General features: G+C 43.6%; 4 protein-coding genes across 4 annotated transcripts; 1 reads left to right on the top strand and 3 right to left on the bottom strand.

Annotated features, from left to right (window-relative positions):
• Window positions 1-1,440: 1,440 nt before the first annotated feature.
• ATC70_000012 (uncharacterized protein) lies at window positions 1,441-1,811 on the top strand (the record flags this gene model as incomplete). Its single annotated transcript, XM_064819434.1, has 2 exons — window positions 1,441-1,538; window positions 1,601-1,811. 2 exons carry the CDS (start codon window positions 1,441-1,443, stop codon window positions 1,809-1,811), a joined length of 309 nt encoding a protein of 102 aa, XP_064677569.1.
• Window positions 1,812-1,877: 66 nt separating this feature from the next.
• Window positions 1,878-3,119, bottom strand: ATC70_000011 (uncharacterized protein; the record flags this gene model as incomplete). Its single annotated transcript, XM_064819433.1, has 4 exons — window positions 1,878-2,095; window positions 2,155-2,250; window positions 2,308-2,959; window positions 3,015-3,119. 4 exons carry the CDS (start codon window positions 3,117-3,119, stop codon window positions 1,878-1,880), a joined length of 1,071 nt encoding a protein of 356 aa, XP_064677568.1.
• A 107-nt stretch (window positions 3,120-3,226) lies between these two features.
• ATC70_000010 (uncharacterized protein) lies at window positions 3,227-4,429 on the bottom strand (the record flags this gene model as incomplete). The annotated part of the gene is made up of 5 exons (XM_064819432.1): window positions 3,227-3,350; window positions 3,408-3,901; window positions 3,966-4,182; window positions 4,241-4,311; window positions 4,370-4,429. 5 exons carry the CDS (start codon window positions 4,427-4,429, stop codon window positions 3,227-3,229), a joined length of 966 nt encoding a protein of 321 aa, XP_064677567.1.
• A 503-nt stretch (window positions 4,430-4,932) lies between these two features.
• IRA2_1 (Ras GTPase activating protein ira2) lies at window positions 4,933-13,928 on the bottom strand (the record flags this gene model as incomplete). The annotated part of the gene is made up of 15 exons (XM_064819431.1): window positions 4,933-5,194; window positions 5,274-7,354; window positions 7,407-7,717; window positions 7,777-9,165; window positions 9,224-9,386; window positions 9,448-9,675; window positions 9,733-9,777; window positions 9,837-10,067; window positions 10,128-11,684; window positions 11,751-12,425; window positions 12,482-12,777; window positions 12,841-13,471; window positions 13,525-13,576; window positions 13,752-13,813; window positions 13,875-13,928. 15 exons carry the CDS (start codon window positions 13,926-13,928, stop codon window positions 4,933-4,935), a joined length of 8,037 nt encoding a protein of 2,678 aa, XP_064677566.1.
• Window positions 13,929-14,056: the final 128 nt, after the last annotated feature.

Raw genomic sequence — 14,056 nt, 5'->3', positions numbered from 1 at the left:
CACTAGTTGCAGCATATCATACCTAAATATCTTAAAACAATTGATAAATGATACGAGTTTTGGCCATTGCAAGATCCTTTTGAAAATGGCTTTACGAGTTTTTGGCACTCTATACATCTTTGCTTCAAATTGCTGTTATGGATTATCAAACATATGGAAAATTGAACACTTGTTGAGCGAAATGTACTCTTCAGTGAGTCCGTTCTTACGTTTCATTGCATTCGAAACTGGAGACAACAGTAGGCCAACATCAGATCTGCTCTCTCTGTATCAAATCAAACGTGCCATTCCTCTGCTTGAACACTTTGAAAACAGGGTTATCTAAACCCTTGTTTTTTGGCTTTGCATAAGCATTTCGTGAGCTACCGTTTACTTTGCATCATGAAAGTGGCACCATTGAAATCTCCAAACGAATTCGCTTTCAAATGATATGTATGACATATAATCACACCAGTTCTTCTTAGCTTCACATTCACCCTTTCATCCTCTCTATCTCTTCTCTTGATGCTGCTTTGTTTACCTTTTGTACAAGAAAGTTTATTGAGCCCACTTTCGCAAGCCAATGAGCTGCTTTAGATTTGAGACTTGTTAAGGAGAGTAGCTTGGAAACTCATGATATAAAATGTGTTGTATTCTGTATCAATTGAATAGAATCAACCGTAAAAATGTATTATTACTTTCTACCTATATCATGTAATGTCCTTCATCTCGCGTTTGTTGGGCGTTTCTTGCTCTCTTCTTTCGTGATTTACACAATTGAGGTTTGGGAGGTATGGTTACACTCTCTTTCCGAATGTGTTTCATCTGTTAATTGCCTTGAGAGTTGACTAGCCCCCCCTATTTAATAAGTAAACGCTGGTACAGTAGCGATATAGAGGCAATGTGTGCGATGCTTGTAAGCTATGATTCTGGCATATTGTAGGCTTGGTTGTAGAACGAATATCCTGTATCACTAAAATTGATTCTACAAATGTTGCAATTGTGAGGTAGCTTCCATGGCCTCTACTAAAAACCCCACTGTGTATGTCTGCACTGACAGTACACATAGGTGTATCTGGCTCTTAATGGATTGGTGGGTGTCATCGCATGTCAGGTATGTATGTTACAGAGCTGTGCGTCTACACAAACATATAGGGACGTAGATGAATTGGATATACTGCGAATGCTGATATGGTAGCAGTGGTTGATTTGATATACAGCGATTGTGAATGAGATGGCGACGGATCCAAGTACCACCAGTGCAATCATATTCACTCTCATAATATGGATACACTAATCAAACTGCCAAAATCTAGCACTGAATCACTGTGCAGAGAGGTCCAATTGAATTGACTGATTTCAGTGACCATTGGATGTGAAAAATAATTTCAAGCACCCCTTGAACGCTCTTGACAAGGGGGAATCTATACTCTTTTCTCTCATTACACACCCATCAAAACCATGTTGTTTCAACAATTGTTATCGACAGCCTCTGCTAGATTCAATGCTGTAGCCGCACGTCCATCGATGCTCGGTCAAAGCAACATTTTGTCTGCCAGGTAACGAGAATTTCTGGATGACATGTCAAATAAACCCCTTCTGACTCACACATCCTGTATAGCTTGGGTGCCTTCCGCACACCATCTACCATCACCAACACCACTAGCTTTGGAGCAACACAGATGCGTTTCGTCACATACGGTAACACCTATCAACCCTCTCAACTTGTTCGCAAGAGAAGACATGGATTTTTAGCTCGTTTAGCCACCAAAAATGGTCGTCGTGTCATCGTTAGACGTCGTATGAAGGGAAGAAAGTTCTTGTCTCATTAGATTGACTTACATTTATATTATACACACCTACACACACTTGTACATTAAAAAAAAAAGAGGGGGTTTTTACATGGAAACAACACTTTTATTCAATGCATTTGTCACCAATGTGGAGAATTGATTTGATGGCGTATCGGATTTCAGTGTGTTTTGTATCTCTCGACGGAATATACGGCCCTTCTTGCCCTTGTACAAAGCCATCAGAGGTCGAACCATCAGTGTGAGTGGGGGTAAGCCATAGTCTTCTTTATCCAGACGAGTGGAATAGAGTCTGTCAGCGTAATCTACAAGGGATGGAATGAGAATGATGGATAAAGGAAGAAGTACACCACTGCCAACTTACCTAAATAGTCAGAAGTGATCTGCTCAATGGTTTTGACTTGTTGCTGGTTGTAGATGGATTTATCAATCTCTTGGAGAAACATAGGGTCGTCCATGACTAAATGTTATATGAGTGCTTTGCTTCATTGTGCTGTGTGCTGACTGAAATACTCACCTTTTCTTCCAATCATACAACCATCTACTTTTTCCACCATCATGTTGATCTGCTCCACAGTGGTGAATCCACCATTGATAGTGATTGGTAGATCCGGGAATGCTTTGCTCAGATCAAACACTCGCTCATAGTTGAGTGGAGGGATACTTCGATTCTGCTTTGGTGACAATCCCTTCAAGATGCATTTTCGGGCATGGACAATCAGATGAGGTGGAGGTCTTGTTGTGCCTGTCAATAGTGTATCCACATAGTGTTGTAAAAATCCAAAATCATCTTGATCATCAATGCCTGTTCTACATTTGACAGTTACTGGTATCGTGACATGGCGCTTCTCCATCTCTGTCAGCATATCGGCTACTAGTTGTGGGGTTTTCATTAGCACTGCTCCAAATTTACCATGCTGGACATTGGGACTAGGGCATCCATTGTTGATATTTACTTGAGCGTAGCCGTGATCTTGCAATAGTTTGGTTGCTGTAGCCATGGCTTCTACATCCGAACCGCCCAATTGAACAGTGACATTGGGCCTTGGGTTACCAACGAATCGATGCAAATGAGAGGCATGGTTTATAATGGCATGACTATGGTGCATCTCAGTGTAGTACTCGTACCGATCTTGGCCACTGATGATATGTAATAGCTCAAGAAATTGCTATCCTCAAACATTAGATCTGTGTACATTGAACAGAATCAAGTGATATAGTTACAGGTGTCGTAATATCAACCATAGGAGCCACGCTGATGGGTCTCTGCAGTCTTGTTGTATGCAACTGTCGACATGCTGTATGAAATGCCTTTTTGCTAAAGGACATATTGTAAGACAAGGGGTAAAATTACAGATTCGCAGCAGTCCATCAGCTTAAATGTATGGAGTGAAACCCAACATGTGGGATTCAAACTCTCGTTTTTATTAACTCAACTAGTTCTTTTTGAAAGCAACGATAGTCAAACCGAAAGGATGCAACTTGTGCTCTTTGATAGCAATTTGCTCTTGCTTCAAAGTCTCGCGAAGAATAGCCTGGCAAGCCTCATCTGATTTCAATCTATGCAAGAGGATGTCAGCTTTGGATTTCTGCTAGAAACACACATGATGAACTTACCCGAAATGAACAAGGAACTGATAAAAGAAGGGCACGAAATTCAATTGAATGTTGTCCTTGCCGAACTGAGCATCAATAGCAATACGAATAGCATTAGAGCTAGCAATTTTGTCAGGGTCTTCTCTGTCCAATTTCTTTTGTTCTTCGTCATCCAGTTTGTCATGATGGTGGTGATGATGCTCATGAGAGTGGTGATGCTGATGCTCTTCACCGTGGGCATGACCTTGTTCAGACTTAGGACCATGCGTATGAGGCTTGAACCATCTTTGAGCGATGGGAAGACTAGTATCAAGAATACGATTGAGCATTGGCTTTTGAGAAGGTCCAGCTGTCTTCAATCTCTCCTCCAAGGAAACAAAATGACCGCCTGCACGCACGAGATCAATACGATTCAAGAGCCAGGCAACATCATCATTATTGACGATTTCAAATTGAATCTCTTCAGCAATAAGAACGCCGTTCTCAGCGAGCAAAGCATGAGCGTTTTTCAACGCCTATATCAAAGGGAAAAGATGTGAGATTTCAATGTGTGCACTTGATATAAAACTCGGCTTTTACCTGATCAACGGGATTGCAGTGATGAAGAGACTTGCTGAATAAGACAAAATCAAACTGCTGACCAGGCTTGAATGTAAAGATATCTTCCTTCAAGAAATGGACATCAGAGCCAGTGGACTTCTTTAGAGCCTGTTCAATATCGTCAGAGGGATCAATAGCAGTAATATCAATTTTTTCCTTCAAAGTTTCCTTTAAAATCAATGCAAAATCACCAGGACTACATGAACGAATAAGATACAGGGCACTACCGGGATGCAATGATGACCAGCACTTACCCACAGCCTACTTCCAAAAGCTTGACAACCTTGTCTGGTGAGCTCGAGTAGAATTTTTCATGCAAAAGATTCTATGCGCAAGAAGATGAATACATGCATGAGCATAGAGATAGATAAAAGCACACAAACCTGGAGGAAATCAGTAAAGGGTTCGTTTAAAATGTATTTGATTCTTTCGACGTTGGCCATTGTAGTTGTATAGTGATGAGAGATGAATGACATTTGCGCATTTCGCGGTGTATTTATACTTGTTTCTGCGTTCAAACCTTCTTTACTAAACAAAGGGTGTATCTAGGATATACTCCTAAGGCCGAGTTACTACGGCTACGGTACAATGCCACATTTGAGATCACATAATGGTTACTTCGATAGAATAGCGCGCGGACCATGTAGCGAGCATGTATATCGTTAGATACAGAAAATTTGATTGAATAAAATTGGCCAGAATTTGATGATATACGGCCATTTTGTTTATTTGACATTGCTGTGTATCAATATTCTCGGCGATCCGTACCTTGCTGATTCTCGGCGCATGTCCATAATTGGAATACATCAGTGCATGAGTAATTGTTACAATTGAGTCGCACTCTTTTATTCAACAGATGCCACACTCAATTTTTAATCAATGAAATAAATAAATAAGATGAATGAAAGATGCAGATGAAATATGGTTTAAATGTATGGTGATTCAGTTAGGAAATGATGCGTTCCATCAGTTCGCTAGCAAGTTTAGCATTTTGAAAGGCATTAGAGGAAGAAGCACCAAATGTAGGATCACCCAGTGAAGAAAATCCCAGTTGATCCAACAGAACCCGTTGCGATGGTTTGCCCTTGGACTCGTTAAACATAGGGTCAGAGCATGCTGTTAATAAGATGGACTTTACAGATTCAATAATGGGTTGTGTTTGGCTGCTGATAACAATTTGATTCATTTTCGGTAAAAGAGAATCATATCTTTAGAAAAGAGACGTGTGAGTAAAAGGAGTTGACCATGCACACATGAATCATTACTGTTACTACTAGTACTACTTACACGAGAGAAAACACTTCAGGGATAGCAATAGCTGCTTCAGACAACAAGCCATAGATAAACAACCTCTCTGATTCATTATCAGCTGCATTCAACATGTTGGCAAGCAACGAGATCAATAATAAAGCAGTGGTATTATCCGGAATATCCAGCTTATCAAAAATGCCAGCATATGTCTTGCCATTCAGTACATGGCTATCAATGTCTGTTTCCGTCAATCCAGCCACCTTGAGTAAATCCTTGACCGTGTCATTTTTAGCGGCCAGTGGAAGTAAGCCAGTAACATAACCCAATGTCGATGTCTCGATGATACTACTCTCTTCTGACAACCCGTCATGAGGAAACTGTTTGCGCTCAATGTCCAAAAACGTATGCAATCCATGATAGATGATATCTTTGACATCGTTATATCGCAGCCCCTTCATTAAGATACCAGCAATGGCAAACGAGAAATGCGAATCAAAATTGACACCACACAGATTGTCCAATTGACGTGCTACATCGGCAATAGGCTCACGCGCTGCTAACAAGACATCAATCATGGTGTCTCCTGAAAAGAAGCCGCTTGAGTCCAGTGCACGCACAACTGCCTGCAAGAGTTCTACAGCCATGGCAAATGTAGGGCCTGTATTGATCTCTACCAGTGCAACAGCGACCCAAAACAGCTGAAGCAAGTACCTCGAATCACCAGGGAGGCTTTCTACCACATTCTTCAAGCACATCATAATGCTAGTGACCAAATGAGGATCCGAGTCATTAAATATGGCAAGCGCACCTCGCAGAGCCACCAGGATTTGGTACAGTAAATCGTCATCAATCTCTTCACGGCCCAAATACCCCAGCACGATGAAGGCTCTCGGTTGCACCGCTGGATTGAATTGAAATGCTGTACTGGCGACCAGACTCATCCACCTGGCTCTCCAGAAATTAGCAATATCTGTCGAGGGTGCTGCATAATTGATGACTTCTGACAGTTTACTGACAATGGTCTCTAGCGACAAAAGCGATATGGGTTCAATAGTGTCATTTAGTGTTTCTGGCGTGATGGTAAACGCATTGGCGTTGAATCGCGTCAGGCCAAACAAGAGACGCGACTTGGACTCTGACATTTCAATCAACAACAGTTGCAGTTTCTTGACATTGGCAGCCGACAGAGGCATGGATGTACACAGCGACTGGATCATATTGATGACCACACCATGCACAGACGCACGTACAACGGTGCAGCCCACGCCAGCAATCAAGGACACGATATGGAGCAGTTCTGGAACCACACGTTTTACCGGGCCGCGATTATTGAACGAGAGCATCAAGATGAAGCGCACCAGAATAGCAATTTCTGGCCAGGATGGATGATCCGTCAACGAGCGCGTGGGTTTGAACGAGGTGCGATGGATAATTTTGCGTAGATAGGACGTCAGTTTGGATCGCACAGTAACATTGGACAAGGTCACCAACGTATCAGCCAAAGCCTCTGCTTGCATGGACCCCACGCCGTGCTCGTTGGATACCAAGATGAATGTATCAATTACCAGGTTCAGTATGTCGTCTACCTTTGCAATGGTCTTCCAGATCTTTGCTTTTATCAGTTTGGACATGTCACCAGCCAATGTGAGATCAACCAACAGCCGCAGGAGTTCCTTGGTTTTCACTATATCCTGAGGCGATCTGTTACAGTAGAGAGCTAGATTGGGGAGCCAGGGAATCATGTAGAGCAGAGAGAGATACCGCAAGCCTTGCTCGGATTTGCCATAGCCAAGGACGCACTCGTTTAAGAATTCCATGGTCAAGGAAGGTTCTGTTGCTGCAATCTTTTCACTGATGCTGACAATAAACTCTGTACTGTTGGCTGGCAAACACAGATCTTTGGCATCCAAGAGTTGCTTGCCTACATCAAAATTGAACACTCGGCTCAGAGCATACAGCAAATTGTAGGACGATAATCTCAAGTTGGGGTCGTCGCTTCCAAGGTTCAGCAGGGCCATGTTCAGCAGTCTACCAGGCACATCGTTTGGTTGAATGGTACGTTCAGAAATATTGGTCGGTCTTGACATTTCATAGCGTCGTTTGCTATGTCGAATGGTCTGTAAGATAGGGTGAGATGGGGGCTCTCTTGTATTGCATACCCTTACTTACATTGATAATGGCCACCTTCTTTGGTGAGTTGAATGTCATGACGATATTCTCTCGCGTGCACCTGTAACTGAAATCCTGTGATGATTCCGAGGAGGAGCGTTCATGGTGCGCGGTGCCAATGTCTTCAATTTCAGATATATGGCATATATCGTTGGTCACCGCGTTGAGGCCATAAAAGATTTCCTGCTTTCTGACTGTCATAACCTGCACGTACTCTGCACTGACCTTGACAGTAACAGGAAGATGCGTAGTGTACTTGAGAATCTTGTTGACAGGGAAAAAGACGGCACTGGGATCTGTCTCCAGACCGGCTATGCATAAGATAAATATCAGTCAACGCATGCCATCAGAGCAATGATTTGGCACTTACTTGTAGATTTGGGTAATCGCACCTCGGATGGTAGTATATGCTCATGCAATTCAGCTAGTGTCACGGCAAACAGAATGCGCTTGGTAAACTTGTGTGATAGAGGTCGAGCCAGCTTCTTGATAAATGTTCTTAGATACGTGTTGGGATTGTAGATGTGACAGATAGCAATGTTGTCTGACTTGTCCTCGCTCAAGATTTGCATCAGTTGATGGACCCATTGACCTGGAATCTCATTCAGGCGACAGAAGCGCGTCAAGTCAATCACCAGCTCATAGTGTCTGTTGGATGCTCTTTCCAGTGTTTGAAGCACATGATAGATCAACAATTCAAAATCAATATTATCCGCATGAATATGTCGCATGACCAAGTAAAACACAGGTCGACCCGCCTTGGAGACACCGCCTTCATAAAAGATGTTTTTGGACACAATCGTTTCAACGCTGCGATGACTGTTGCGACGCATGAAATCAGCGTACAATTGGTTGGAGGCAGCATAGACATAGCTGCGTGTACCCACAGACTCCTTTTGAGGCACTTCAGGTGGACGTCCCAATTGAGCCAACAGGTTAGCAAACTTGTCAAATTCGCGTTTCCAGGCACTGATGGAATCTTGGTCTTTGTCACCTCCCAAGCGTCTGGATGCAACATCACGCGAGATACGCTCAATGTTGTCGGCAAGCACACGATGTAGCATGGCATACAGCTTGTCGTTCATTTGAGGCATTTCCACAACGTCTTCTGTCGCAGTGGCAGTATCAGCAGCATCAGCAGCATCCATAGCATTTTCAGCAGTAGGTAACTTGCTGATTTCTCGTAAAAAGCTAGCCACCTTGTAAATATTCCCGGTCAGGAAATCGTTGAGGACAATCATGTAGGTCTCCTTGGCACCAAAAAGGACATTGTTGGCCAGATTCTGGATTACCTTGGTAGCAATGAGAAATCCTCGACGCATTTCACGAGAAATGGAGGCTGTATTCTTGATCAGTCCCTCTGTTTCTGGGGACACAATGGCAGGACAAAAGAATCGCAAAAAGATAAAGGAGCCCACAGCCGTGTATTTTGCCTCTGGAAACTGCTCCCGCACCGATGTCAGGATGTAATGACAAATCTCGCGAAAGGACCGTGGCGCATCATTGACAGAATCACAAATAGCGTTTAAGAACATCTCAGTGGCTTCAATCACATTGTTACGGTTTTTGCTGACATCTTCATCAGGGCCAACCTTGGAAGGGTCCAACTCAAAGCACTTGTCTTCGCGGGGCCGTTCAGACAGCTTCTGGAATACTGGTAAAAGCACAGATCGTACATAGTCGGCACCGTTATTTTTGGCATAGACAGAGAGTAAGCGAGTAGCAATGCTGGTTTTTCTAAACAAGTCGGTTTCGGTTTCTATTTAGATCGAGTCAATAAGAGGCATCCTTGGGCATAGCTTTGACTCTATTTTTACCTGTTGTTTCTACCTCTCTTTCGATCACAGCCTTCAAGAGTGTCATGGTCTTGTTTCTTGACGCAAAGCAAGCCAACAGAGCATTCGTCACGTCATCAATATCCGAAGAAGGACAAACTTCACATAGAGAAAGCACAATTCTCAAGTCGTTTTGAACCAACGTCTAATGATATGACAGTGTCAGGCCATGTCAATTAGTCATATTGCGCTTGCCACCCACTTACATCAATCAGTTTTTCGTAGCGATCCGTCATGACAGTTTCCGCCAATGTCTCAAACTCTGTGCCTTGGTTCAGAATGTTTGTTAAGACTTCCATAAATGCAGATCGTGTGCGTGTATCTTCATGATAACCCATGGAAAACGAGTATTTCAGGCCTGCGTCTACATTGGCACTGAGTAGATTGGACAAGGCTAGAATGGTGTAGTTTTTGAGTGGTGCTAATTCCGAGCCCTATGTTAGAGTAGGTGTTAACAAGAACTCTTTCTGCTGCTTAAATCCAGTACTTACTGTTCTAAACTGTGAATCGTAGCTTCTGGTTTGCGAATGTTCAATCTAATGACATGCACACATTAATATACTTGTATATCCATTACCCCTAAATGATAACTTGCCTCAGACACACGACATCGATTCAGCAGCTTGAAGAAATAGGTAAAGTACTTGTAAAAAATCCTGCTTTTGATTACAAGCGCATCTGATTCTACTACAGGCTCAGAAGGCTGCAACGGCAAATGATGAAGCAGTGCGACTATGGTCTTGAGACAAGCAATGTCTAGATCGCTTTGCAGCTTCTCTAATTGATTCACTTCATAGTTGGATGACTGAGACACATTGTCCGGTTTCTACATGGCAAGCAAACATTATATATAGCGCAACAAACAAACAAAACACTAGAAACTTACCAGCGAGAAATCACTAGTCCACTCCACAATAATCTCCAGCAATTTGTTCCTTAGGCGAAACTCCTGTCTTAATGTCACGCTGTCCTTTTTGCTCATCAGCACTTCGACCAACTGACACATTTTGATCTTGATCTTGATGGACAGCTGATTCGTGCCCAGTTTGTTGAGATACAGGGCATACTGGTTGATCAGTGTGCTGAAATCCACAGTAAACAAGTTGTCTGTCTTCTCGCTGAGACGGTCAAGAACCTGCTTGAGCACCGAGATGCCTTGTTCGACAAAGAGCGTAAAGCTTGGTCCGCACATGGGATCGCTGTTATTGTCAGGCCCAAAGCACTTTGTGAGCGTGTTCTCTAGGTGGCGAAACATGATATGATACAGGGCTGGTGACAGGTCGTTTCCCAGAATTTCTCGCACCCATTCACGCACAATCAAGTTGTCGCAGGCCAGTAAATCTACCATGTCCATGATAAACTTGTCGACCATGTTGGCAGATTCAATGGGGGCTGAAATGTGCCTGCTATAATTGATGGAGTCGTTGTTGCTATTGTTACTAGGACGAGAAGAACGAATGGAAGAGGAAGGCGAAGGAGGGACAGATGAACTACCGGTAGTCACTGAAGAAGAAGAAGCCTCTGTCATTAAGCAGACACCACCCAAAGCAGCCAAGAATCCAGCATAGTTCTGCCATTCAGAGGAGCGATCGTCGTCAATCATGTCCAGTCGAGTCGAGGATGTGGGCACCATGAGCTGTCTAGAAGATGTGTTTCTCAGCTTGTCATGCCAAGTAGATCCACCTCCCTTTCTGCTGCTACTGCTGCTCTCGTAAAATGAGCTATCGTCTTTGGCGTTGTCATCCGGTGTGCGTGCAATCAAAGGTGTCATGAACTTCCATCTCTTCCAAGCCTCTTCCCAAGCAGCCAGCATGCCAGGTGAGCTATGGTTGATCATTCTCAATAGACGGCGAATACGTCGCTGTTGTGATTTGCGCCCGGTCACCACACCCGAGTTGTTTGTGAGTTCTGTATAGCAAGCCATGTTTTCAACAATGGTGATGGAAGAGGGCTGTGGATCGTCCAGCCGTTCTGTCAAATGCACTTCCGTACAGAGCAAACCAAAGCAGTCGATGGAGAGTGTGCATATATCCGTATCGTAGGAACAGAGCAGCACTAACAAGGCTACTTCCAGGCCAATTGATGCTTGCAGCCGTTCGCGCGTATCAATGCCAAAGATCGCTACATCTCGATGCTGTTCCAGAAACTTGTTTCTCAATGTCAGTAACCGTTTTAATAGATCCAGCAGCTTTCTCAGTCCGCTTTCTCGTTCTCTGCTGTCCAAAAGTTGCTTTGCCAGTGTAAACAGGACTTGAGAAGAGATCTTCCAAAATGACTCCATAAACCTGTCAGGAAGGCCCCATAATATAATATTATCAGGTGCATGCAGTTTATATAAACATTCTGCAGCTGCATCCCTGACGCAAGCGCTTGGGTCTCGAAGGCAGTTGGTGATGGCTACCATGAGGGCTGCATTTTGATCAAATCTATCTTCGACTTTTCCCTGTGATACAGAAAGAGAGAGAGTGTGTGTGAAACAGTGTATACATATACACAACAGACACCTTACCTCAATAGCAAGTTTGGGATCGGTTTGATACAATCTCAGTACATCCAAAATCAACTCGAAACGTTCCTGGGCGGCTGTTCTCCCGTCTTTTCGATTGCTGCGTTTGTCCGCTAAATTGCTGGCTAATGTCTTGCGAGACGACACGGAGGAGGAGGAAGTAGCAGCAATATCTGTTGATGATTTGTCTCTAAAATCACGAGTAAAGAATTCCAAAAACAGCTTTCGAATGCGAGTGCACAGTGGTAGATAGAGCTCAGATATGGACGGTATCCAGGGCAAATTGTTCTCTTCTGACGCAATGGCAACAGCTGCCTTGACAACGCTCAGCTTGAAGATGGTCGGTGCGCCGTGGTCAAAGCAAGTGGGAATCAATGAGTGAATGGTCTTTTGTGTGTCCAATCTGAACATGGCGACAATGCAATCTGCCATCAAGCTGCGATGATCAATGTAGACACCCAGACTAGTGGATAAGGAGTCGACGTCTGCAGGGCGATGAATATCAAACAGTTTGTCTATCAGTTCGTTTTCCACATCAGGCACTACTTGTCGAATCGCTGTCATGTCGTCTTTGGATACGTAGGTTGCTGCTCGACAGAGATCCACATAGCAAATGGCTGCCAATTCTCCCATACGATCCCCTTTCATGGCTTTTCTGAGCGAGCCAAAAAATGCAGACTAATGTTGGACAAAATGAGCGGGTGCCATAGAGGGGGTCCTTGATATGAACTCACCTTTTTGTTCTCTACTCGACCTCCACTCAGCGATTGAGAAATCATGATATCAGGACACAATACCAACAGCATGGTTTGCACAGGCCAAAATATGGCTTTTCGCTTGGTGGTGTCTGCCAAAGAGTTGAAGATATCAAACAGGATTTCAGGAGATCCATCAATGCGTGTCTGATTATGGCATAATAAAGTGAATTCAGCAGTGTAATTTTCAATCCAGTTCCAAATCGCCCTTCTTAACATCACTGCAATAAATAATTGCGCTGCTTTTCGTAAATGCAAAGCTGAACTGCATAATTCTAATACAAACTAATGAGACCAACAGACACACAGACCCTCTTTTTTTTTCCAACTTGCTTTACCTGTAAGCACCATACTAAGACGTTTGCAATTTAATGAAGCACATTCCAACAGCATGACATCTGTCACTTCGGGGTTCTCTTCTTGTGTGGTTGTCAGATACAAGATGCGATTCTTGATTTTGGCAAAAGTGATGGGCCAATTACTGGCACTGACATAGGCTACCACTCGACTCGCTGCCCTGTATATATCCACCATCAAACTGGTCAGTAATGTCTGGCCATTGAAACTAGTGTAGGTCTCGGTGGAACAGGCGCTGGCTGAATGGTTGGCAACAATGCCGTGCTCCTTTTCGTCGACGGCGCCAATCTGATAAATGAATCTTGACATGACATGTACAATATGCTTGGCTAGGTTGTCTTCCAGCGGTGGTGGATCAATGGGCACAGGTGGAATACCGTCCGGTGGAGACCACATGCCGTGTTGAGGTGTTGCTCCATCTACGCGGTTCAGGGAAGGTCGTATGGGTGATTCGGTACCGTCTTGGTGTTGCTTTTTACTGCGTGCCTTGGTGTCTAAATCTTGATAGTACCTCCAATGGTGGTGCATGCAGGCGGACAGCATGCGAAGTAGGAATAATTGGGATTGTAATACGTCTCTGGGCACTATATCATCGTTTCTGGAGAGTGGGGACTGGTGAAGCGTTAGATCGTTGATGGGGGGGCTGCTGCTACTATAAGACTCACCTTGGATACATTTTCAATCACAGTGACAATGGTAGTTGCTATTGTAGGCAATCTATATTTCGATAGCTCTATCAATGCTGCCACTACATGTATGAAATGAAAATCAGTTTGGTACGACCCTACTTAAGGGAACACAATCAAGCATATGTTGAACGTACCACTGACGTCAATTGAAAAAAGAAGATGATGTTAGTAACATCCTCATCACTACTACGGGGACAGCTTACGTTTGTTGGATAAGAGGGTCGCTTTCAAGGGCGTCAAACTGTGTGCCATTGTTGCTTGGTAACTGTATCAATGTGTGTGTGTCATTAGCAGTTGATGGTGTTGTCGTAACGGGAGAGATTTACCCTGACAGCTATCCTATTCACCAGACTCAGTATCAACTTGGTATCTGTGCTCATGTGTAAGTAGTAATTAGCAAGTACAGAGTGAGAAAAATTGAAGGGAAAAAGAGAGAAAAAAAAAAGAGAAAAAAACAAGAGAAACAGGTGGAAAAGGCTACTCGACTCATACTCATGTTGTGAAGCAT

Source organism: Mucor velutinosus, assembly GCF_035048745.1.
Source record: "Mucor velutinosus strain NIH1002 chromosome Unknown tig00000025, whole genome shotgun sequence".
NCBI classification, from domain to species: Eukaryota; Fungi; Mucoromycota; class Mucoromycetes; order Mucorales; family Mucoraceae; genus Mucor; species Mucor velutinosus.
The sequence above is the reverse complement of the archived record's forward strand: the minus strand, read 5'-3'. Positions and strand labels throughout refer to the sequence as shown.